The sequence below is a fragment of the Agrilus planipennis genome, unplaced genomic scaffold (assembly GCF_000699045.2).
Source record: "Agrilus planipennis isolate EAB-ADULT unplaced genomic scaffold, Apla_2.0 scaffold67, whole genome shotgun sequence".
Lineage (NCBI taxonomy): Eukaryota > Metazoa > Arthropoda > Insecta > Coleoptera > Buprestidae > Agrilus > Agrilus planipennis.
Genome location: NW_020438908.1, coordinates 358036 through 381836, shown reverse-complemented (window position 1 = coordinate 381836; position 23801 = coordinate 358036). Strand labels below are relative to the sequence as shown.

The window sequence follows — 23801 nt, the reverse complement described above, 5'->3', positions numbered from 1 at the left end:
TTAATTTCACTTACTAGTGGAAAACGGGATAATGCACTAGTAATAAGTGTGAACGTGTTACTGACAAAAATGTGGGTATTTTTTGGTTCATTGTTTCTATTGACTACAGGGACGTTTTCAGTTGAAGTACGTACTGCTAGATTTTAAGCGCAAAAATGTAAAATCTTAGAAATTTTCTTAGCTTTTTTATTTAAGGTAGTCAGCCAAAATCGTTTAACTAATAACTCAATTTTGCTAATATGTGTATAAAAAACATTTTTTTTTTAATTTTCATTTGGTTTATTGGAATGTTTAAAAAATGTCGATCTACTGCAAGGTCATCTTCAGGAGAAGGATTAATAACTAAGTTGCAAGCATTTTATCCTAATTATTGAAATTTCATATCCCTCATGATTATAAAGATTCGTTGAAGATTATGGGAGAATAGTAGATCTATTGCTCTGTTCACTAACCCAATGAATCAAATCACACCTTTTCTATCTTCTAACAGAAATAAATTACTTTATTTAGGGCGAAATATCATTTATGCGTCATGGAATACCACCCGCTAGGGAATCTGATGAAACTAGAGCATCTTCACCGGAATGGGGTACAATTACTCAAAGAGTTGACCACTTTAATCCAGCAGACAACAGAACATGGGATATGGTAAATGTTACTCTAGATTACTTTTAAATAGTTAAAAGTAATTAATTTCAACTGTTATATAAAATGTCAAAAGCAAACTATGAGTTTTTCAACAATTTCCATGTACCTGATTGAAAGGACAATAACAGAATTGATTTTCTTTCTCAAAATCTTACAACTGAATAGGTTTTGGAACAAATATTGCTTGTAAAATGTGAAATAGTAGAAACTATCTTTACGCATATATTAATATAAAACTTTGTTCAGAGGTATATACAAAATAACGAGTTTTATGAGGAAGGTGGGCCCATGTTCNCTCGATACTAATTACAAAGTATCAAAGCCAAGCTGGCTTTTCTGACCAATAGGAACAAAAAAATTTTGGGATTTTTCCATGACGAATTAAAAAATCATAAGTTGTGAATTTATATCTTTGTTTATTAGGCGACGTTTCGACGCTCTCTGCGAGGTCATTTTCAAGCCTGTATTGAGTAAAACAAGAGAAAAAAGAACATTGTACAAAAAGAGTTCGTAAAAGTTACAATAGAATCAAATTCATAAATATCATTGATAATTACATAGTTAGTGATTCTAAGATTGTCTTCTCGACAAAGAATTGCTGAGTTGGTATGTGATTGTTATTTTGAATTTGATTGTATTGTAATTTTTACGAACTCTTTTTGTACAATGTTCTTTTTTCTCTTGTTTTACTCAATACAGGCTTGAAAATAACCTCGCAGAGAGCGTCGAAACGACGCCTAATAAACAAAGATATAAATTCACAACTTATGATTTTTTAATTCGTCATGGAAAATCCCAAAGTTTTTTCGTTCCTATTGGTCAGAAAAGCCAGCTTGGCTTTGATACTTTGTAGTAAGTTATATAAAATGTCAAAAGCAAACTTTGAGTTTTTCAACAATTTCCATGTACCTGATTGAAAGGACAATAACAGAATTGATTTTCTTTCTCAAAATCTTACAACTGAATAGGTTTTGGAACAAATATTGCTTGTAAAATGTGAAATAGTAGAAACTATCTTTACGCATATATTAATATAAAACTTTGTTCAGAGGTATATACAAAATAACGAGTTTTATGAGGAAGGTGGGCCCATGTTCGTATTTATAGGAGGTGAATGGGGTATTTCAACAGGCTGGGCTACGTCGGGATTTTTTCTTGACATAGCTCGTTCACATAATGGCGCTTTCTTCTACACAGAACACAGATTTTATGGTGACAGTTATCCAATATAGTAAGTAATATTTTCTTTGTTTAATGTATTCTATCGCAAGGGGACTGGTTTTAAATTCACATTAGAAAATTATATCACTTGAAATTATTACCTTTTTCGTTATAATTAATTATTCATTTATGTTATATGGTAGCTTTGATGGAGGACATCTATAAACCAAAGCTAATAGTAGTTAGGGCTTGAGATTACCTTTAAATAATCTATAAACCACTAGAAATAGTCAGTGTAAACTAGGGGTCGAATAAGACTTTTTTTTAAGAGAGCAGTTATTGCAGGTATTGAATACCTAAAAATTTAAAATGCAGATATTAAATGTGTTTTTTAACCTCATAAAATAACAAATGAGTTTTTAGGATTAATAATTATATTAATAAGGCGAAAACACAAAAACAGGACATTTGAAGAAGTGCAAAAAAGATATAAGGCTATAAAATGGGAAATAATTAGAAAGTGTAGGGCAGCTAAGAAACAGTGGACGGATATGCGGTGTAAAGAAGTAGAAAATAGTTTGAAGTAGGTAAAATCGATAAGGCTTATAATATAATTAAAAGGAATTGTAAAGATGGAGTACAGGAGTAATAATATAAAAAATGAGGAAACCTAGACACAGACATCAGAGAACATGTCTATTGTTATTGTACTATTAAAATACTGTATACTCTTTTATGAAACCGGCAAAATAAATAAAGGGAATTTTCTTGAAAAATATACGGGGAGTTAAAATGAGTAATTGAGACATGACCATATCATGCAATTTAATGAAAATGTGTGGGCAGTAGTTCATCATCATAAATTCATCAATGCTAAGACTGGTTGGATACGCACCTCCACTCTTTCCTATCCTAAGTTAATCTTCGCATTTCCCCAAAACCAGAACAACCCACATTCTTAACAATTTGCAAACAGTAATCTAATTTAGGTCTACTTCTACCCCTCCTAACTCCCGTTTCTGCTTCTAATATGTTTCTGACTATACCTTCATACCTAAGAAGGTGTCCTACCAACCTATCTCGCTTATTTCTTATTGACTTCCATAGAGTCCTTTGTTGTCCTATTCTTTCAAATAAGGGTCGAAGTATAGATGGGATACATGGGGAAATTATAAAACATGCAAGACAAGAGGTTAGAGATCGCATGATTAAGATTAAGATTTGTAGATTTAGAAAAGGCTTTCGACAATGTTAAATGGGACAACATGTTAATACACTTAAAAATGAAGGAATGGATTATAGAGATAGGAGACTGCTACTTAGTTTGTATAAAGAGCAACAGACAGTTATAGAGATGGGGCTGCAACATAAGAGAAGTAAATATTAGGAAGGGACAGGGATGCACCTGTTACCGCTACTTTTTAATCTATACATTGAAGACGCGATCAACATCATTAAAGGCAGTACAACTGTAGGAATACCTATACAGGGACGAAAGATTAGTATGCTTAGATTTGCAGATGATATAGCAGTATAAGCATCTAGCAAGGAGGTAGGAGAGATAGCTTAAAAAAAATGGGAGCGATATTGACGAAACAGTATTGTATGAAAATAAGTAAAACAAAAATACTGGTATGTAGGGGAAGAAAAAGTAGGGAAAGAGCGAATATAAACATAGAAGATGAAAAATTAGACAAAGAGGCTGATTTTAGGTATCTCGGATATCAGATAAGTCAGAACGGAAGGAGTAGTATCGATATAAACCAGAGGACAGCGCAAAGTCGAGTCGCCTTCAATAAAAAAAGTAACTTCTATGTTAGTGAACGGTTAATTCAGAAATTCGAAAAAAACTGTTAAAGGTGTATGTTTGGAGCACGGCGTTGTATAGGTGTGAAACATGGACAGTGGGCGCGGCGGGAAAGAAAAGGTTAGAAGCGTTCGAAATGAAGTGTTACAGGCGAATGAATAGGATACCGTAGATAGAGAAGGTTAAAAAAGAAGAGGTATTAGAAAAAGTAGTAGAGCAGAGAACTCTATGGAAGTCAATAAGTATAAGGCGAGACAGATTGATTGGGCACCCTTTCAGATATGAAGGTCTAGTCAGAGACATATTAGAGGCAGAAACAGGAGTTAGGAGGGGTAGAGGTTGTCTTATATTAGATTACTATCCGCAAATATTTAAGGATGTAGGTTGTTTTAGTTTTAGGGAAATGCGAAGATTAGCTCAGAATAGGAAAGAGTGAAGGTGCGTGTCCAACCAGTCTTAAGACTGATGACCTTATGATGATGATAAAATATTTATGAAAAAGGTCTTTTAGTATGGTAATATAATGTTTTTGGTATTTATTTTATTCTGGTCTTGTTTTTTCTATTTCAACATTACTGCTGAGCCAATCCTCTTATGAAGGTTTATTATTAATTAAGTAGGAAAAGCAATAAAAAACAAACACGTGGACAATTACATGCTCATTAAATGCTACTTAAATGTCCTAATGCGAAATTAAATTTTTCGGGATTTCTTTGCTCTATTGCTCAGGATGCTTATAAGATTATGCCAGTATAGCATGAGCGAATAAATAATTTAAAGAATGAAAATAGCTTTTTTAATCGCACAATAGTTGAAGGTTCATTAAATGCTTTAAAACAGACAAGTGGATTTTTCCAGTTAATGCGACTTTTCGACTTCAATAAACGTTGACATACAAAGGGGACAAAAACATAACATAATTGGCAAAGCTTGAACGAGCTTTGATCTTTAAATAACTACTTTTATGCTCTAACAGGCATTTTGGAAATTTCTGTCGGTTTATCTAATATAAACGTTAAGGCATGACCCACTGAGTAACCAAATTAAGACATATAGGAAACAACGAAAATTAGCCTTGAAGTTATACTTTCTTGACCAATACGACAAATCGTTTATAATTTGTTTATTTTATAGCAACTGGGAGGTCGACGGTTTCAGATACTTGTCTGCTGATCAAGCATTAGCAGACCTTGTGTATTTTATTGAATACCAAAAGCAAAACACACCAGGACTTCGAAACAGTACGGTAAGTGAAGAGCAAAAGTATCAGTCCAACTACATACCTACTGTAGAATAAAACAAAAAAATTAATAAAGTTAATGAAACTGAAAAGTAAGAAATAATTTAGATGCTGTCCATTTAATCTTTTGATATTTTAGGTACTCCTATTTATTTAGTTCGCAATATGCCGATCATCGCGCCACCCCTGGGTCTCTTAGCGTTGTGTCTGTTTCTAATATGTCTCTGATTAGACTATCATGTATGAAAAGGTGTCATACCAACCCATCGTCGTCAGTCGTAAGACTGGTTAGACACGCACCTCCACTCTGCAATTCTGAGTTAATCTTCGCAATTTCCTTAAACTAGAACAATCCATATCCTTTACTATTTGCGAACACTACTTTAATCTAGGTTTACCTCTACCCCTCCTAACTTCCGTTTCTGCGTCTAATATGTCTCCCACTAGACCCTCATGCCTGAGAAGGTGTCCTACTAACCTATCTCCCATATTCCTTATTGACTTCCATAGAGTCCTCTGTTCTCCCATTCTTTCTAATATCCCTTCATTTCTAACCTTCTCTATCTACGATATCCTCATCATTCGCCTGTAACACTACATTTCGAACGCTTCCAACGCTTCCTTTTCCCCCGCGGAAACTAAGTATCACTCTTATATTTTTGCAACTTATCCCTACATTTTTAAGTATATTTAACATCTTGTCCCATTTAACATTATCAATAACCCAGAATTTTTTCATCTTTCATTTGAGATTCCATTCATGCGATAGCAAAAAAAAATTTAGTTCGTAAAAGACTAGTCCCGGACTATACTTATCGAATTGATTTGCATACACACAAGCAATGTAAAAACATACACACACATTATTCCCATACATATATACATATACACTGTTGAAATCATAACTCTTCTTTTGGACTACTGTAGTCGGGTGAAATGAGCTTACTTATATAAACAGCCAATTCAGAAAAATCATCATTGCATTACATTCAACTGCTGTTTATGATCAGTATAAAGTAAAAGAAAATAATATTTTTATTTATCGTTAGCTTTGTCCAATATTTAGGTAGTAGTCTCTTTCTGGTCATGAGATTGGGGCGCTTTAGTTTTTGATTGTTATGTAAAGTAATTTTTAATATGTCTGTTTCCCACCGCAACATATTATTGCTCGAATAGCGATGTAGTTTAAGAAGTGCGGAAAAAACAAAAATGAAATGAGTAACATTATGTAAAATATCAAAAATGTACAGATAAAGACGTCTATTTTGGATCAAAAGATANCCAAAGTTTTTTCGTTCCTATTGGTCAGAAAAGCCAGCTTGGCTTTGATACTTTGTAGTAAGTTATATAAAATGTCAAAAGCAAACTTTGAGTTTTTCAACAATTTCCATGTACCTGATTGAAAGGACAATAACAGAATTGATTTTCTTTCTCAAAATCTTACAACTGAATAGGTTTTGGAACAAATATTGCTTGTAAAATGTGAAATAGTAGAAACTATCTTTACGCATATATTAATATAAAACTTTGTTCAGAGGTATATACAAAATAACGAGTTTTATGAGGAAGGTGGGCCCATGTTCGTATTTATAGGAGGTGAATGGGGTATTTCAACAGGCTGGGCTACGTCGGGATTTTTTCTTGACATAGCTCGTTCACATAATGGCGCTTTCTTCTACACAGAACACAGATTTTATGGTGACAGTTATCCAATATAGTAAGTAATATTTTCTTTGTTTAATGTATTCTATCGCAAGGGGACTGGTTTTAAATTCACATTAGAAAATTATATCACTTGAAATTATTACCTTTTTCGTTATAATTAATTATTCATTTATGTTATATGGTAGCTTTGATGGAGGACATCTATAAACCAAAGCTAATAGTAGTTAGGGCTTGAGATTACCTTTAAATAATCTATAAACCACTAGAAATAGTCAGTGTAAACTAGGGGTCGAATAAGACTTTTTTTTAAGAGAGCAGTTATTGCAGGTATTGAATACCTAAAAATTTAAAATGCAGATATTAAATGTGTTTTTTAACCTCATAAAATAACAAATGAGTTTTTAGGATTAATAATTATATTAATAAGGCGAAAGTGCAAAAAAGATATAAGGCTATAAAATGGGAAATAATTAGAAAGTGTAGGGCAGCTAAGAAACAGTGGACGGATATGCGGTGTAAAGAAGTANCCTATTCTTTCAAATAAGGGTCGAAGTATAGATGGGATACATGGGGAAATTATAAAACATGCAAGACAAGAGGTTAGAGATCGCATGATTAAGATTAAGATTTGTAGATTTAGAAAAGGCTTTCGACAATGTTAAATGGGACAACATGTTAATACACTTAAAAATGAAGGAATGGATTATAGAGATAGGAGACTGCTACTTAGTTTGTATAAAGAGCAACAGACAGTTATAGAGATGGGGCTGCAACATAAGAGAAGTAAATATTAGGAAGGGACAGGGATGCACCTGTTACCGCTACTTTTTAATCTATACATTGAAGACGCGATCAACATCATTAAAGGCAGTACAACTGTAGGAATACCTATACAGGGACGAAAGATTAGTATGCTTAGATTTGCAGATGATATAGCAGTATAAGCATCTAGCAAGGAGGTAGGAGAGATAGCTTAAAAAAAATGGGAGCGATATTGACGAAACAGTATTGTATGAAAATAAGTAAAACAAAAATACTGGTATGTAGGGGAAGAAAAAGTAGGGAAAGAGCGAATATAAACATAGAAGATGAAAAATTAGACAAAGAGGCTGATTTTAGGTATCTCGGATATCAGATAAGTCAGAACGGAAGGAGTAGTATCGATATAAACCAGAGGACAGCGCAAAGTCGAGTCGCCTTCAATAAAAAAAGTAACTTCTATGTTAGTGAACGGTTAATTCAGAAATTCGAAAAAAACTGTTAAAGGTGTATGTTTGGAGCACGGCGTTGTATAGGTGTGAAACATGGACAGTGGGCGCGGCGGGAAAGAAAAGGTTAGAAGCGTTCGAAATGAAGTGTTACAGGCGAATGAATAGGATACCGTAGATAGAGAAGGTTAAAAAAGAAGAGGTATTAGAAAAAGTAGTAGAGCAGAGAACTCTATGGAAGTCAATAAGTATAAGGCGAGACAGATTGATTGGGCACCCTTTCAGATATGAAGGTCTAGTCAGAGACATATTAGAGGCAGAAACAGGAGTTAGGAGGGGTAGAGGTTGTCTTATATTAGATTACTATCCGCAAATATTTAAGGATGTAGGTTGTTTTAGTTTTAGGGAAATGCGAAGATTAGCTCAGAATAGGAAAGAGTGAAGGTGCGTGTCCAACCAGTCTTAAGACTGATGACCTTATGATGATGATAAAATATTTATGAAAAAGGTCTTTTAGTATGGTAATATAATGTTTTTGGTATTTATTTTATTCTGGTCTTGTTTTTTCTATTTCAACATTACTGCTGAGCCAATCCTCTTATGAAGGTTTATTATTAATTAAGTAGGAAAAGCAATAAAAAACAAACACGTGGACAATTACATGCTCATTAAATGCTACTTAAATGTCCTAATGCGAAATTAAATTTTTCGGGATTTCTTTGCTCTATTGCTCAGGATGCTTATAAGATTATGCCAGTATAGCATGAGCGAATAAATAATTTAAAGAATGAAAATAGCTTTTTTAATCGCACAATAGTTGAAGGTTCATTAAATGCTTTAAAACAGACAAGTGGATTTTTCCAGTTAATGCGACTTTTCGACTTCAATAAACGTTGACATACAAAGGGGACAAAAACGTAACATAATTGGCAAAGCTTGAACGAGCTTTGATCTTTAAATAACTACTTTTATGCTCTAACAGGCATTTTGGAAATTTCTGTCGGTTTATCTAATATAAACGTTAAGGCATGACCCACTGAGTAACCAAATTAAGACATATAGGAAACAACGAAAATTAGCCTTGAAGTTATACTTTCTTGACCAATACGACAAATCGTTTATAATTTGTTTATTTTATAGCAACTGGGAGGTCGACGGTTTCAGATACTTGTCTGCTGATCAAGCATTAGCAGACCTTGTGTATTTTATTGAATACCAAAAGCAAAACACACCAGGACTTCGAAACAGTACGGTAAGTGAAGAGCAAAAGTATCAGTCCAACTACATACCTACTGTAGAATAAAACAAAAAAATTAATAAAGTTAATGAAACTGAAAAGTAAGAAATAATTTAGATGCTGTCCATTTAATCTTTTGATATTTTAGGTACTCCTATTTATTTAGTTCGCAATATGCCGATCATCGCGCCACCCCTGGGTCTCTTAGCGTTGTGTCTGTTTCTAATATGTCTCTGATTAGACTATCATGTATGAAAAGGTGTCATACCAACCCATCGTCGTCAGTCGTAAGACTGGTTAGACACGCACCTCCACTCTGCAATTCTGAGTTAATCTTCGCAATTTCCTTAAACTAGAACAATCCATATCCTTTACTATTTGCGAACACTACTTTAATCTAGGTTTACCTCTACCCCTCCTAACTTCCGTTTCTGCGTCTAATATGTCTCCCACTAGACCCTCATGCCTGAGAAGGTGTCCTACTAACCTATCTCCCATATTCCTTATTGACTTCCATAGAGTCCTCTGTTCTCCCATTCTTTCTAATATCCCTTCATTTCTAACCTTCTCTATCTACGATATCCTCATCATTCGCCTGTAACACTACATTTCGAACGCTTCCAACGCTTCCTTTTCCCCCGCGGAAACTAAGTATCACTCTTATATTTTTGCAACTTATCCCTACATTTTTAAGTATATTTAACATCTTGTCCCATTTAACATTATCAATAACCCAGAATTTTTTCATCTTTCATTTGAGATTCCATTCATGCGATAGCAAAAAAAAATTTAGTTCGTAAAAGACTAGTCCCGGACTATACTTATCGAATTGATTTGCATACACACAAGCAATGTAAAAACATACACACACATTATTCCCATACATATATACATATACACTGTTGAAATCATAACTCTTCTTTTGGACTACTGTAGTCGGGTGAAATGAGCTTACTTATATAAACAGCCAATTCAGAAAAATCATCATTGCATTACATTCAACTGCTGTTTATGATCAGTATAAAGTAAAAGAAAATAATATTTTTATTTATCGTTAGCTTTGTCCAATATTTAGGTAGTAGTCTCTTTCTGGTCATGAGATTGGGGCGCTTTAGTTTTTGATTGTTATGTAAAGTAATTTTTAATATGTCTGTTTCCCACCGCAACATATTATTGCTCGAATAGCGATGTAGTTTAAGAAGTGCGGAAAAAACAAAAATGAAATGAGTAACATTATGTAAAATATCAAAAATGTACAGATAAAGACGTCTATTTTGGATCAAAAGATATACAAACTGTAAACAAAAATAAAATTTAAGTTAACTTGACAGTATACGAAAAGAATCAAAAATATATTTCAATTAAATGGCAAAAATAATATTTTATGACTATTGTCTGTATGATTTTTATTAGGTAGTAGTTGCTGGTTCATCATATGCAGGAAGTTTAGCAGCATGGGCAAGAATAAAATATCCTCACAAAATAGACATTGCTTATTCTTCTAGTGGTCCCTTACATGCCAAAGCTGATTTCCCAGGTAATGTAAAAGCAACATACAAATATTAGTACTTACACCTATAATTAAAATTGCTCCCTAAAAACTGGTCGAACAACAGAAAAATGAAATATCCGCTATAATTGTTTTTCTACTTTGGATGCATAGAATGTACGGTATTCCTTTAAATTATTTTTCTGAGAAACTATTGATGATCAAAATCTACACCTGTTTTTCTAACAATTACACCTGTTCAGTGCAGCAATTAAGCATTGAATTATTAGTACGAAATACGTATAGCGCTAATAAAAAAATATGAAAGAAATGGCTGTCCCCTCCGACGCTGACTTATAAATTTAATAGTGAAATTAAAATTTATATTAATAATGTTTTACGTTTCCATGTTAATTGTATTTTAAATAGAAGTAGGTAGGTATCTACCTATTTCAACTAAATTTCATTTCTGTGATTAAATAATATACAAAATACCAAACAATTCCCAACTTTCTGTAGAATATTTTGCTGCTGTAGAAGAAAATCTACGCCTTGCATCCCCCACTTGTCCGCAACTAATCAGAAGAGCCATGGCTGATGCAATACAATTGCTAGAAACTCAAGAGGGAGCTGCCACTTTATCGGAATTATTCAAGTGGGTACTCCTTTTATTCATATATAGTAACACAAAGAAAGTAAAGGGCGTAACAGAAATAGATGCGCGGAGCTTGCAGAAGGTGATAGGACACTGTAAAACAAGGAAATTAAGTAAAATTGTATGAGCGAATGTTCACCGTACAGTTAAATGTAATTCCGGCCCTGGTAAACAAACGTAACGCAACGCAACGCTGCATTCCATCAGTTGATAAATAGCAGCATCAATGTCGTATTTCTTATGAATTCTTTTGTTCATGGATTGTGTAATTGCGTTATTTGCTACATTAAGTGTGGTTCAAGGTCTAGTAGTTACTTATTATTTTAATCTTTAAACCATTTAATTAGTAAATCGATGTCCAAGTTAACAAACTTATTTAACAATACAACATCAATCATTAGAGTAGGTTAGTATGTCACTGTGGAATACATGTTTTTACGAAACAGCACATATATCAAATCCAAATGCACAATGCTAATGATATGTACGACTGTAGATGCTCGCTTCAAATGAAATACGCCAAGTGCTCGACGTTTTTGGAAATAATTTCAATAAATAGCTTGAAACCTGTCATTTCTAGCACGGGGTTCAAATTTGAAATAATTTTTGTGGTGCAAGTACGTGCATATGTATGTTTAGTAGAGTTGTTTGCCAGAATCAATAACTGTTTGACAAGTAGGTAGGCGGAAAGAAAGAAAGTTCACTTTACAAGTAAATAATTAACCTTTATCAAAAATGTATTGAACCTCAATAACATTTATTGTCGTTATTTCCTCATTAGCATCATTCTTCGAGGCTGTTCACATTACATCGTCACAAACTTCCCCATCAGGAGTTATTCACGTGATCGGACCTCCTAGAACCAATGTTCATCTTTCTTCAATTATCAATTTTTAATCAATTAACAATCCTAAAAACTTACCTAACTCCACCCCAAAAATAGTTTATTCCTTTCCATAATCAGAATTCATTTTAGAGCAGTTGCAATTTCATCTCCGGCATAAAAACAGTCTTTCAACATTTTCGGTATCTTTCACAATCAGTGTCAGTTTCCATCAAAATTTTTAGTTTCAGTTTTTTATTAAGTGCATTGGTTTATTTGTTTAAGTGTTGTGTTTTAAAATCGGTAATTTGGTATTAATAAATATTCCTAAAACATATCGAGCATTTATTTTTATCGAGACTTTTCGTGTCATTCAAGTGAGTGCATTTAGAAAAGTTTGTCAAACCAAGGCGACAACACTTACGTAATCTGCATTTTTATCTTTATCTTGAGTTCTTAAAACATCTTGAGAAGTAATTTATAATCACTGTGGAATAGTTGTTACGAAACAGCACATATATCAGATTCCAGTGCACAACGCTAATGACCGTACGGAGGCTCGCTGCAAATGAAATACGTCAAATGCTCCACGTTTTTGGGCGTAATTTACATAGTGCTACTTGCTATCAGCGATGAACAAATGTAGTAATTTAATTTATCTTTGTTGTAATATTATGTGTAGTAGTAATTTGTTTATTTCCAATGTCCAATAACTACTGTTTACATTCTCAATCGAACTAGATGCGGATATTTTATTTCATCTTGTAGTTTACACCTTCCAATGCTCCGCACTTATTTCTGTTACACCCTTTATAATAGAAAGGAAAATGTAAATAGTATTTTATAACTTGTATTTGTAGTACATGTGAGCCTCTAAAAGGTCCAGTAGAACCAGACAGATCTTATTTCCTTACCGGTCTTTCATCACCATTTGCGGATGTAGCTCAAACTGCGGGTCCTGGCGATTTGGTGGCCGAGTGTGAACGTCTGGAGAATAACACAGGGACTGACTTAGAAAAATTAGCTGAGTATATAAAACCACTACAATATTGCATATGGACTTACGATTTATTTAGAGATTATTATTCTGAAACATACGTCATAGGATCAATGAGAAGTAAGTAGGTTATTGATCTCCCCTCCCTGACTCACCTGAGTCAAATGAATCGTCATCAATTCACAAGATTTTCATAAATCGTTTTTTTTTTATACAGAGATGTAACTTAACTCAGAAAATATTATTTTACATTTTGTTACAAGGAACGTCACAACAATGATTCTTGAGGATAAAACGGGGGCATACTTTGTATTAACGAAACTTTTTAATAATTTTAATTATAAAACATACCATAAACTTTCTGAATAGGTTTTGGAACAAATATTGCTTGTAAAATGTGAAATAGTAGAAACTATCTTTACGCATATATTAATATAAAACTTTGTTCAGAGGTATATACAAAATAACGAGTTTTATGAAGAAGGTGCACCCATGTTCGTGTTTATAGGGGGTGAATGGGGCATTTCAATGAACTGGGCTAGGTCAGGTCATTTTTTTGACATAGCTCGTTCACATAATGGCGCTTTCTTCTACACAGAACACAGATTTTATGGCGACAGTTATCCAATATAGTAAGTAATATTTCCTTTGTTTAGGGAATTCTATCGCAAGGGGACTGGTTTTATATTCACATTAGAAAATTATGTCAACTGTTACAATTAATTATTTTTTTTATGTTGTGTGGCAATTTATAAATCAAAGCTGACAGTATTTACAGCTCTGGGCTGAGTAAAATAATTTATAACTCACTAGGAATAGTCAGCGTAAACTATGGAACGAATAAGACGAAAAAAGCAGACAACTAAAATGCTAATAAGTGTTCTAATTGAGAAATTAAATGGTCCGTGCATTTTTCAAAAATTCATGATTTGCTAACTTGAGATTAAGCTAACAGAAAATGAACAAATAATTTATTTAAACCATGAAAATAACTTCTTTAGTCATGCAGTAATTAAATGCTTATTAAGTCCTACTAAAGTGTTCTCATGAGAAGTGAAATGGCACATGCATCTTTTCAAAAGTTCCTGCTTTGCTAACTTGATATAAATCTAGCAGAGAATGAACAAATAATTTATTTAAAAGATGAAAATTACTTCTTTAGTCATGCAGNATTCGATTCTAATTTTTAGATTTACTTCTTCCACACTTCAAGCTGGAGTTAAACGAACAAATTTGTTTTACGGTAGCATAAACCCGAAAGTAACACGACTTATTACATGCCAGGGTACAGCGGACCCGTGGCACACGGTGGGATTACAGAACGATTTAAATGACCATGCAATTACAATTATTGTTAACGGCACTTCGCATTCTGCCGACTTGTACTCTGTTATGGATTCAGATCCCGTAGAGTTGAAACAGGCTAGAACCAGAATTATGGACACAATAAGTGCCTGGATATCTGAAATAGAAGGAGGCGTTAAATCAACAACAAAATAACTCCAATAACGACTACAACAATAAATCCATATCATGTCAATAATGATAATGATCAAATTCACGTATTCAATAATTTAATTCTAAAAAAATAAAGTTTCTTTTGAGGCATAAAATGATTTTATTTATACGAATGAAATAATTCGAAGTGGTCTGCATTCTGTCGAAACTGCCAGACGCGGATCGCGATTTCGGTCCTATTGTATCTCATCAGCGCGTCACAGACAGTTTCGACAGAACACAGACCAACTTTTACCTGCTGTCTTAACGGCGTGTTTTATAAAATACCACAAATGGCGCGGTAAACGCCACCTATAGTACAATGCTAAACTGTATAGATATCTTATTAAAGTCTATTATTATTATTATTGTTTTCCTGGCCTTCTGGGTTTTCACTGGTTAACTTTGAGGAAGTGAAGACGGGCTAATGCCTAAGAACCTCACTCACATTTTTTCGGATACGAAAGCAATTTCCTGTTCTTAAATTTTATAGAGCTAACAGTTTCTCTTGCCCTGAAATATGATCGGTGATTTTTACATACTCCGCTTCTAATTTATCCTATTGTGTTATCTGGAAAAAGGGATTTGTTAGTATTGTTAAGAAATCTGCGAACTATTCCATATGTATCAAAGATTACTGATTTCTGTGGACTTATATACGTAAGATTATGCAGTTTCAACTCGGCTAGGCTAACTTGTAATGTTGTAGATATAACGCCTATTGATGATATTATTATTGGAATAATTTGAACTGTGTTCTGATTCCACATTTCTTTTATTTCATCAGCCAAACGAATATATTTTTGAATATTCTCAATATGGTTTTATGTTTTTCAGTGTTTGGTACAGGAACATCTATTCGGTTTGTTGTTTTAGTTTCTTTGATGGTCAGTGTGATGTCAGGTCTGTCATGATTAACTGTTTTGTTTGTAATTATGTCTCTATCCCAATAAAGTTTGGCTAAGTGACGGACACACGAGTGATCATATAAGGAATCCGTTTTTCATTCGAACATATGGAACCCTAAAAATATGCGTAACTTTAGATCAACTTTAAATACCTTCAGGTATAATCAAATGATTCATTCCATCAAGCCTTACGTCCTGACTTATTGGACATAGAGCACACAACCGTTTGCAAGAAACGTTTCATACCAGGCTGCCATAGCTAGTAATTTTTCTTGCGTTATTGAATAAAAATAGATTGCTATTAAAGCAAATGAAAATTTATGAAAAACGATCAACACACGAATTCGTACAAGTTGAATTCGCATTCTTTTGGTCATCGCAAAATGTAAAAGCAAAACTTCTAAAAAAAAAATTCATAATATTCATAGCAGACTGACAAAATCAGGGTACACTTTGCCAGCCAAAATAGGCGTAAAAAAGGTTGGCAGCCAGGTTGCACTTGTCCTAGCTAGTATTATAATTGCGATTGTGAGTGTATTTGTTTGCCTGTCGTCTTTTCACGCCGTAACTACTCAACCGATCATGAAAATTTGTAGACACATTGCCAGGGGTACAGAAAAACACAGGATACATACGTTTTATCCAGGAAAAATATAGTTCCCGATTTCACGCCTTAACTATTCAATCGAACATCATCAAATTTTGTAGACACATTGTCAGAGGTACAGAAAACCACACAGAATATGTTTTATCCAGAAAAAATATTGTTCCCGACGGATAGAAAAAACATTAGTTTTATGTGATCGATTTCACGCCTTAACTACTCAACCGATTATCATGAAATTTTGTAGACCATTGTTAGAGGTACAGAGAAGACGTAGAGTATTTTTATCCAGAAAAAGTATTGTTCTCGATATCACGCCTTAACTACTCAATCGATCATCATTTAATTTAGTAGTTATATTGTCAGGAATACAGAAAAGCACATGGGATACATTTTATCCAGAAAAGATTTCGTTTAGTTTTTCCTCGAAGGGGGGAAATCTTCAAAAGTCACCCATTGAAAGGGGTTATTGTCGGATTCGCCGAAGCACTTACCAACTAAAACCCCTCCTCGAGTAGGGAGAACAAACCAGAGGTTATACATCCCAGGAAAGAGTGGGAAGAGGTTGGGAACGAGAAGGGGAATGGGTGTAAAAAGGAAGCATTGGGCGGAAATGGCAATCGATGGCCCAACTCGGATGAGTTGGGTGGGCACTCGCGCTAAAAAAGCGAAACTAGGAATGAGCGGAAGGGAAGCAGCTCAGAGTAGAAGGTGGTAGGACCTTCTGAAACGGTCGTTTGGTTCAGGGGCAGTCAGCAAGTGTCGAGATGGACGACTTTGGGTGACCTGACACTAAGTCCCGCAGACTAGCCGCGAACTTAACAGTAGCCTCAGGGAATGGAAGTAGACCAGATGCTTTCAGTATTTGGAAGTTTCTGATGAACCAGGGATACTTGAGTGCGGAATGTAGAATCCGCATGTAAGTGCCTTGAAGAATTTGTAGAGGGTGGGAATCGGCAGTGCCCCAAATGGGAATGGCGTAGGAGCATATGCTTCTGATAATTGTGTTGAACGCACGGATTTTACTTTGAAGGGAGATGGAGTTGTTTTGGAAGAAGGGCTTGAGGGAGATAAAGGCGGCTAGGGCCTTGGCACGGGTGACAACGATGTGCTTTCGCCATGTCAGTGTTCTATCGAAAACGTCACCGGTGTAAGTAACGGAGTTGCTCCATTTCATGCGGTGGTTGTTAACGGTAATGGCGGGAGGTTTTCGGGTCCTACGGGACTTCCGGGGCAGGGCTAGAAACTGTTTAATTTTTGCGGAGCACTGGAAAATGACTTGGGTGGAGTTTATAAGGGCGTTGTCATCGGCGTAGAGAGCTGTGACGATTGAGAGGTGGGACTGCATGTCTGCGCAAAAAAGGTTGAACAGAAGAGGTGACAGTTTTGAGCCTTGGGGGCACCAGCCGTTACGGGTTTGCTTGGGGATAAAGTAGACCCAACACGAACACGGTAGATTCTGTAAGAGAGGAAGGAACGGCTAACCCCGATTAAGAAATGAGGGGTGTTGTGGGCGATAAGTTTGGTGATGACACCTTCGTGCCAAACTCGATCGAACGCTTGCTGGATGTCAAGCAGAAAAATGGAAGTGTGACGACGCTTATTTAGGTTGTCAGAGATGTGTTCGGAAACACGGAGAAGTTAGTGGGCGGTGCCGTGTTGTCTACGAAAACCGTGTTGAAAGTCGGGGAGTTGGTTGGTTCGCTCCACGTGGTCAAGAAGCTGGTCCAAAAATATGGATTCAACTACTTTGCTCAGCGAACTGAGCAGGCTAATAGGCTTGTAGCTTAAGGGAGAGCTGAGGGACTTCCCTTTTTTGGGGAGACAGACGACGGTGGCTTCTTTCCAGATCGGAGGGAAATGGTGGAGCCGCATGATAGCGTTTGTGATCTTACAGAGTGCGGTTATGTGTTTTGATGGTAGAACTTTTAAGAGACCTTTGGGAATACCGTTCGAGTCCGGGGATTTTCTCTTTTTCAGAGATCGGATGGTGAGGAAGATTTCATGGGGGGATGCGTGTTTAAAGTCGGAAACAGTTGGGATGAAGTTTTGGGAGGCGACGTTGGTTCGCTCTTGAAAGTGGGCCGAGTCGACAAGACTGGGAAGCAGGGAGCACTAAAGACAGAGACAATCTGCGAAGATTGCAGCATTTTTCTCATCTGAAGTGAATACGGAGCCGTTTTGTTTTAGCGGGGGGAGGTGTGGGGCTCTATTTCGAAGAGAGCGGATCACATTCCAAATTTTTTTGGGATGTGTTTCAGCCTGCGCGATATAATTGTCCTAGGTGGGCGAAATTCGATTAAGCGAGTTTTAAGTTTTCTCTGTAGGTCGTTTAGTTCGGTGCGGTGTGCCGGATCACGGTGTTTTTGCCACAGACGGGTTTTGTTTTTCCTCATGCCGATAGCAAGAATGTCTGCGGGGAGGTCTTTTTCTCTGGGGTGGAGGGGCGGGAGATCGTGAAGAGCTCGATGGCGCTGGTAATCTCGTTCGATAGGAGATTGACAGCTTTGTCGAGTTCGCTTTTGTGCGAATTGAAGTGCATTTGAAGGAGGATGTTTCGAGAGTGTAGCGCAGACGTAGCCAGTCTAGCGAAGTATATGGTTTGGGGGTTGAGGGTTGGACGGCCGACTTCTATTAGGGCTAGGAGATGGTAGGAGCTTAAATAGTCGAGAACGGTGGGATCGGCAGAAAGAGTGACATCCTTTACGACGAAGATGTCAAGAATCTCAGGAAGTTGATTGTGGGGGGGCGGGGAGATATGTAGGATCTGTAGACGCTTCAACAACAAGGCTGAGGTAGAGAATTTTGGCATGAAGGAAAATGCCTATTTTGTTAGTGTGTCGGCAGACCTACGAAGGGTGTGTGAAAAAATTACTAATGAGGATGGCTACGCCACCGCCTCGGGTGTTTTCACTGTCCCTTCTAAAGGATGTAAAGTTTGGCTTTCTGCGATATGTGAGTTTCGGTGATGCAGGCAACACCGATTTACTGTTACTCGAGGAAGTGTTCGAGTTCAGTCAATTTACCTCTATTGCTTTGAGCATTCCAGTTAATTACTCGAAGATTATTTGCGTTAGCGTTTTTATCCAAGAGTGGGTGTTTGGAGTGTGGCAACTATGCTGGCTACAATCGTTTACACGATGACCTGGAGTTTCTGTTCCAGGGTTGGTGAAGCAACTGACGCTGAAGGGAGGCTCTGGGTTGCGTTGGACTTTCGGGTGGGAGTGGGGGGGGCTGGTCTCACTGCGCTGGCGTACGAATTTTGGGGGAGCATCGTTACGGGGGTGGTTAATGTACGGATGATTGTCTGGACGCTTTTTGGAGCAGTCGTAGTTGGGGTGTTTTTTTTGGGTGTTACGGTTTTCTAAGGAACCCTGGGACAATCACGACAGGTGGCGCGGTGGTTCTCTTTGCAGTTAGTACAGGTGCAGGTTGCGTCTTTCCTGTTTTTTGTCTTGCATTCGCCGGTGACGCGGTTGCGGCCGCAGAAGGCGCATACCCAGGCAGCGTGGCAGTAATTGACCGTATGAAAATATTTCATACAACGGCGATATTGGGCAACATCTTTGATGGCTCTTTTCGAATCAACTTTAAAATTGAGACCTCAGAGCTTGCCAAGTTCAAAGATTGACTTGGACTTAGGAGCAGACTTGTTGAGACGAACGGATACTAGTTGCCAAATTTTTTCATCATTTGACATTCGGTGAACACCCCGGATAGCGAAGTCTTTACTAACAAGTTCAGAGTGTATATCATCCGTGGAGATGCCTTCGCAGACTCCACGTAGGACGACATGAAGATCTCTGTCTTGTTGAAGTTGGTTGGTTGAGAACTCAACCTTGGATTCGTCGAAGTACGACGATAGGCGACGAAAATCGTCCACGTAGTTGGGGTAGACTCTGATCGAGTCTTGGGTGTTAATGACCCGACGGGCGGTGATATCGTGGTTCTCCATGACTCTAGGAATTTTCGGCCAAAGGGACGTTTGGCGTATAACAATGAGTGGAGAAGCTTTAGAGCCCTGGCTCGGTTGCTCCGTTTCCGACTCAGAGTCAGTGGACATTGACGAAGACGATGATAGGAAAGGTGTTCGTCTCCAGCGTTTGTTGCGACACTTGCCGGCTTCAGTGAAGTGAAGTGAATAAACGATGGTCCTGGTTCGTAGTGAACCTGGGAAGGAGCGGATGATTTTCGATTTTCGATTTTTACTAATGAACTTGATGCATGAGACGGGTCTCCGCGACGACTCCAGAGGGTTATAACTGGTGACCAATCATGGGTTTTTGGTTATGACGTGGCAACCAAAGCTCAGTCATCCTAATAGAAGCTGCCGCACGAACCAAGACTGGAAGAAGCGCGTGAAGTTAGGTAGAAATGTGAAGGTTTTGCTTACAGTTTTCTTCGATTGCAGGAGCGTGCTACATCATGAGTTCACTGGGCCACAGGGTAGAACGGTCAATAAAGAATATTACCTGCGGATAAAGACGGCTTCGAAGGAGGAGCTGAACAAAAAAATATTTTTTGAAGTGCTTCGAGGATTGGAAAAAACATTTGCACAAGTGTATAATATCTGATGGGGTTACTTTGAATGGAACAAAATAGATATTCATGAGTAAATAAATAATTTTTGAAAAGACACAAAATTCGCGATACTTTTTGAACAGACCTCGAACACCCCTATCGATTATTTCCAATACTTCAAGAAAAATCCAGAAAGATCTAAATCTGCTTCGAATGTTCCTATAATGTTATGGCTTATGTGTGTATGTGAAAACCTTATCGAAACCTGTCTGATACGACAGACTTGATTGATTTACGTCGCTGCCGACAAGGACTTAGAAGCGTTGATTTGCGATAAACGAGAAGGCACCATAAATGATCATATGAAAATTAACACAAGTACAAGGAAATAACTAAATATTTGAAGTTCCGAATTGCAATTACTACGTCCGGTTCCAGTATGCAATCTCTTCAGGTAGTTTGGCCGTTATCTACGCTCTGCTACGCGACGCGGCAATTTCAAGGTCAATCGAACGATTACATTACCTAACGAGAGGATTTTCGTGCAGATGATGAATAAATCCAAATTCCTATAATCAGAACGAAAATAAAATATTACATTTTTGTGGTATGTATTCCGTAAGGCGGCTCATACGGTACGTAGCTTGTGACGGGCTTTTGACTGTATCCTTCTGTAATTCCCTGACCGTTGTACCGTATCATGGCACCGAAGAAACGGCGCTTTAACTTTCATGGAAAAGCATGCTCTACCTAGGAAATCTGCCACGTACTATTTATGTATTATGATTTGTATTTGTGCTAAAAATTGTTACACCACTAATTCTGTGTATTTTGTTCCATTTTATCCACATTAATGAAGCTTTACTGTACTGTATTGTTTCAGTTACGAACATTTTTGAATTGTGTAATTTGAATTGTGTAATTTTTTTATTCGACACTATGTTGTTTGAAATGATCTAATAAAAATGAATCAATTACAGTTTTTCTCACACACGAGTAAACATTTGCTTAGAAGTACTTCAGATAGATATTTAATTATTTAAATTAGGTCTTCTTGAAAATAATATTTTTCTCTTAATGCACCGATAACTGAACTTTTTTATCAATCAATATCCTTATGTATCAATCAATATCATAGCTTAGTTTAGATATTTATTTATCTATAAAATCAAAATTTTTTGAAATGTAGATCACTTAGTGNGTAGTACTCCCTCTAGCATAAGTTACATTGTTCTTCTTAAATCTAAACCTAGCGGCATGGCCTAGAGATTCAGACCATTCCCTAGCATTAAGCAGGACGCCGATTCGATTCCAGGTCCGTCTGCCTTGGTCCTAGCTTTTCTATGGTTTCCTTGGATCACTTAGCCAAATGCTGGGGCAGTAATATTCCACAGATAATCTTTCATTCTCTTCTGTCTTCATTTCGTCCGTCTCATCTTTCTCACCCGAACCACCATCCACCCATTCCAAAGATTCCTGAATGGACGCTAAAGAGGGCCTACGGCCCTACCTTCCGGTCCGAAAGGACTGCCCGCCCATCAGCATAAGTGCATTTTTCTGGAAAACAATTGAAATTATCAAGTTGGAACAAGTATAACAATTCTACGTAAAAATGAAAAATTTAAAAAAATGTGTCGTTGCGAGACGCCTGGCAGATGAAACATCCGAATTATTTTGTGTAGAAAACATGCATGAATCGATGGTTTATTATAGTTGACTTGAATTACTGGATCGTGTGTCATAGCTTCCTTTGCAATAGACTGCTCACTTTCGTGATGTAAATTATCATTGTCATCCATATTCTATTGAACACTACGCTGTGCCTTTTTCCACAACAACACCTTAGTAAGACATCTTTAATCTCTCTCTCGCTCTATCTTTTAATAGTCATGGCTCATCCTGTGTACGGTTCAACAATAATATAATTCCCTTTAAATATTTGTTAAAAGACAAATTACTTATTCACCATTTATTTCAGCGCGTCAATGGTTGTATCAAACATGTACTGAATTTGGTTGGTATCAAACACAAGCTTTTGGCGACACATTTAAAGTGGATCTGTTTTATCAACTGTGCAGCGACGTTCTAGGAGAACAGTAAGTAAAACCTTCACTCATTGTAGCGATTTATTACTCTCTACAATTAGTGTTCTTTTACCACATTTTTTACCTAATTTGACATACAAATAAAAATTCGATTCTAATTTTTAGATTTACTTCTTCCACACTTCAAGCTGGAGTTAAACGAACAAATTTGTTTTACGGTAGCATAAACCCGAAAGTAACACGACTTATTACATGCCAGGGTACAGCGGACCCGTGGCACACGGTGGGATTACAGAACGATTTAAATGACCATGCAATTACAATTATTGTTAACGGCACTTCGCATTCTGCCGACTTGTACTCTGTTATGGATTCAGATCCCGTAGAGTTGAAACAGGCTAGAACCAGAATTATGGACACAATAAGTGCCTGGATATCTGAAATAGAAGGAGGCGTTAAATCAACAACAAAATAACTCCAATAACGACTACAACAATAAATCCATATCATGTCAATAATGATAATGATCAAATTCACGTATTCAATAATTTAATTCTAAAAAAATAAAGTTTCTTTTGAGGCATAAAATGATTTTATTTATACGAATGAAATAATTCGAAGTGGTCTGCATTCTGTCGAAACTGCCAGACGCGGATCGCGATTTCGGTCCTATTGTATCTCATCAGCGCGTCACAGACAGTTTCGACAGAACACAGACCAACTTTTACCTGCTGTCTTAACGGCGTGTTTTATAAAATACCACAAATGGCGCGGTAAACGCCACCTATAGTACAATGCTAAACTGTATAGATATCTTATTAAAGTCTATTATTATTATTATTGTTTTCCTGGCCTTCTGGGTTTTCACTGGTTAACTTTGAGGAAGTGAAGACGGGCTAATGCCTAAGAACCTCACTCACATTTTTTCGGATACGAAAGCAATTTCCTGTTCTTAAATTTTATAGAGCTAACAGTTTCTCTTGCCCTGAAATATGATCGGTGATTTTTACATACTCCGCTTCTAATTTATCCTATTGTGTTATCTGGAAAAAGGGATTTGTTAGTATTGTTAAGAAATCTGCGAACTATTCCATATGTATCAAAGATTACTGATTTCTGTGGACTTATATACGTAAGATTATGCAGTTTCAACTCGGCTAGGCTAACTTGTAATGTTGTAGATATAACGCCTATTGATGATATTATTATTGGAATAATTTGAACTGTGTTCTGATTCCACATTTCTTTTATTTCATCAGCCAAAGGAATATATTTTTGAATTTTCTCAATATGTTT

The 23801-nt window shown here is 36.4% G+C and overlaps 2 protein-coding genes across 2 annotated transcripts; both read left to right on the top strand.

Annotated features, from left to right (window-relative positions):
* On the top strand, positions 1-5120 carry LOC112904127 (putative serine protease F56F10.1). The gene is made up of 4 exons (XM_025973429.1): positions 1-126; positions 511-648; positions 1698-1879; positions 4751-5120. The coding sequence occupies exons 1-4, from the start codon at positions 70-72 to the stop codon at positions 4911-4913; spliced, it is 540 nt and encodes a 179-aa protein (XP_025829214.1). The 5' UTR covers positions 1-69; the 3' UTR covers positions 4914-5120.
* Positions 5121-6368: 1248 nt separating this feature from the next.
* On the top strand, positions 6369-23093 carry LOC108733618 (putative serine protease K12H4.7). The gene is made up of 7 exons (XM_025973428.1): positions 6369-6573; positions 8870-8981; positions 10380-10503; positions 10975-11110; positions 12794-13050; positions 22439-22556; positions 22671-23093. The coding sequence occupies exons 1-7, from the start codon at positions 6434-6436 to the stop codon at positions 22978-22980; spliced, it is 1197 nt and encodes a 398-aa protein (XP_025829213.1). The 5' UTR covers positions 6369-6433; the 3' UTR covers positions 22981-23093.
* The last annotated feature ends 708 nt before the right edge of the window (positions 23094-23801 follow it).

What these genes read in the sequence shown, in the direction of transcription:
- LOC112904127 (XM_025973429.1), top strand. Translation starts at nt 70, where the DNA reads ATGTGGGTATTTTTTGGTTCATTGTTTCTATTGACTACAGGGACGTTT. An exon ending in ACAACAGAACATGGGATATG is followed by an intron (nt 649 to 1,697) that starts GTAAATGTTACT and finishes AACTTTGTTCAG; the next exon opens with AGGTATATACAAAATAACGA. An exon ending in GGTGACAGTTATCCAATATA is followed by an intron (nt 1,880 to 4,750) that starts GTAAGTAATATT and finishes TTTATTTTATAG; the next exon opens with CAACTGGGAGGTCGACGGTT.
- LOC108733618 (XM_025973428.1), top strand. Translation starts at nt 6,434, where the DNA reads ATGTTCGTATTTATAGGAGGTGAATGGGGTATTTCAACAGGCTGGGCT. An exon ending in GGTGACAGTTATCCAATATA is followed by an intron (nt 6,574 to 8,869) that starts GTAAGTAATATT and finishes TTTATTTTATAG; the next exon opens with CAACTGGGAGGTCGACGGTT. An exon ending in CAGGACTTCGAAACAGTACG is followed by an intron (nt 8,982 to 10,379) that starts GTAAGTGAAGAG and finishes GATTTTTATTAG; the next exon opens with GTAGTAGTTGCTGGTTCATC.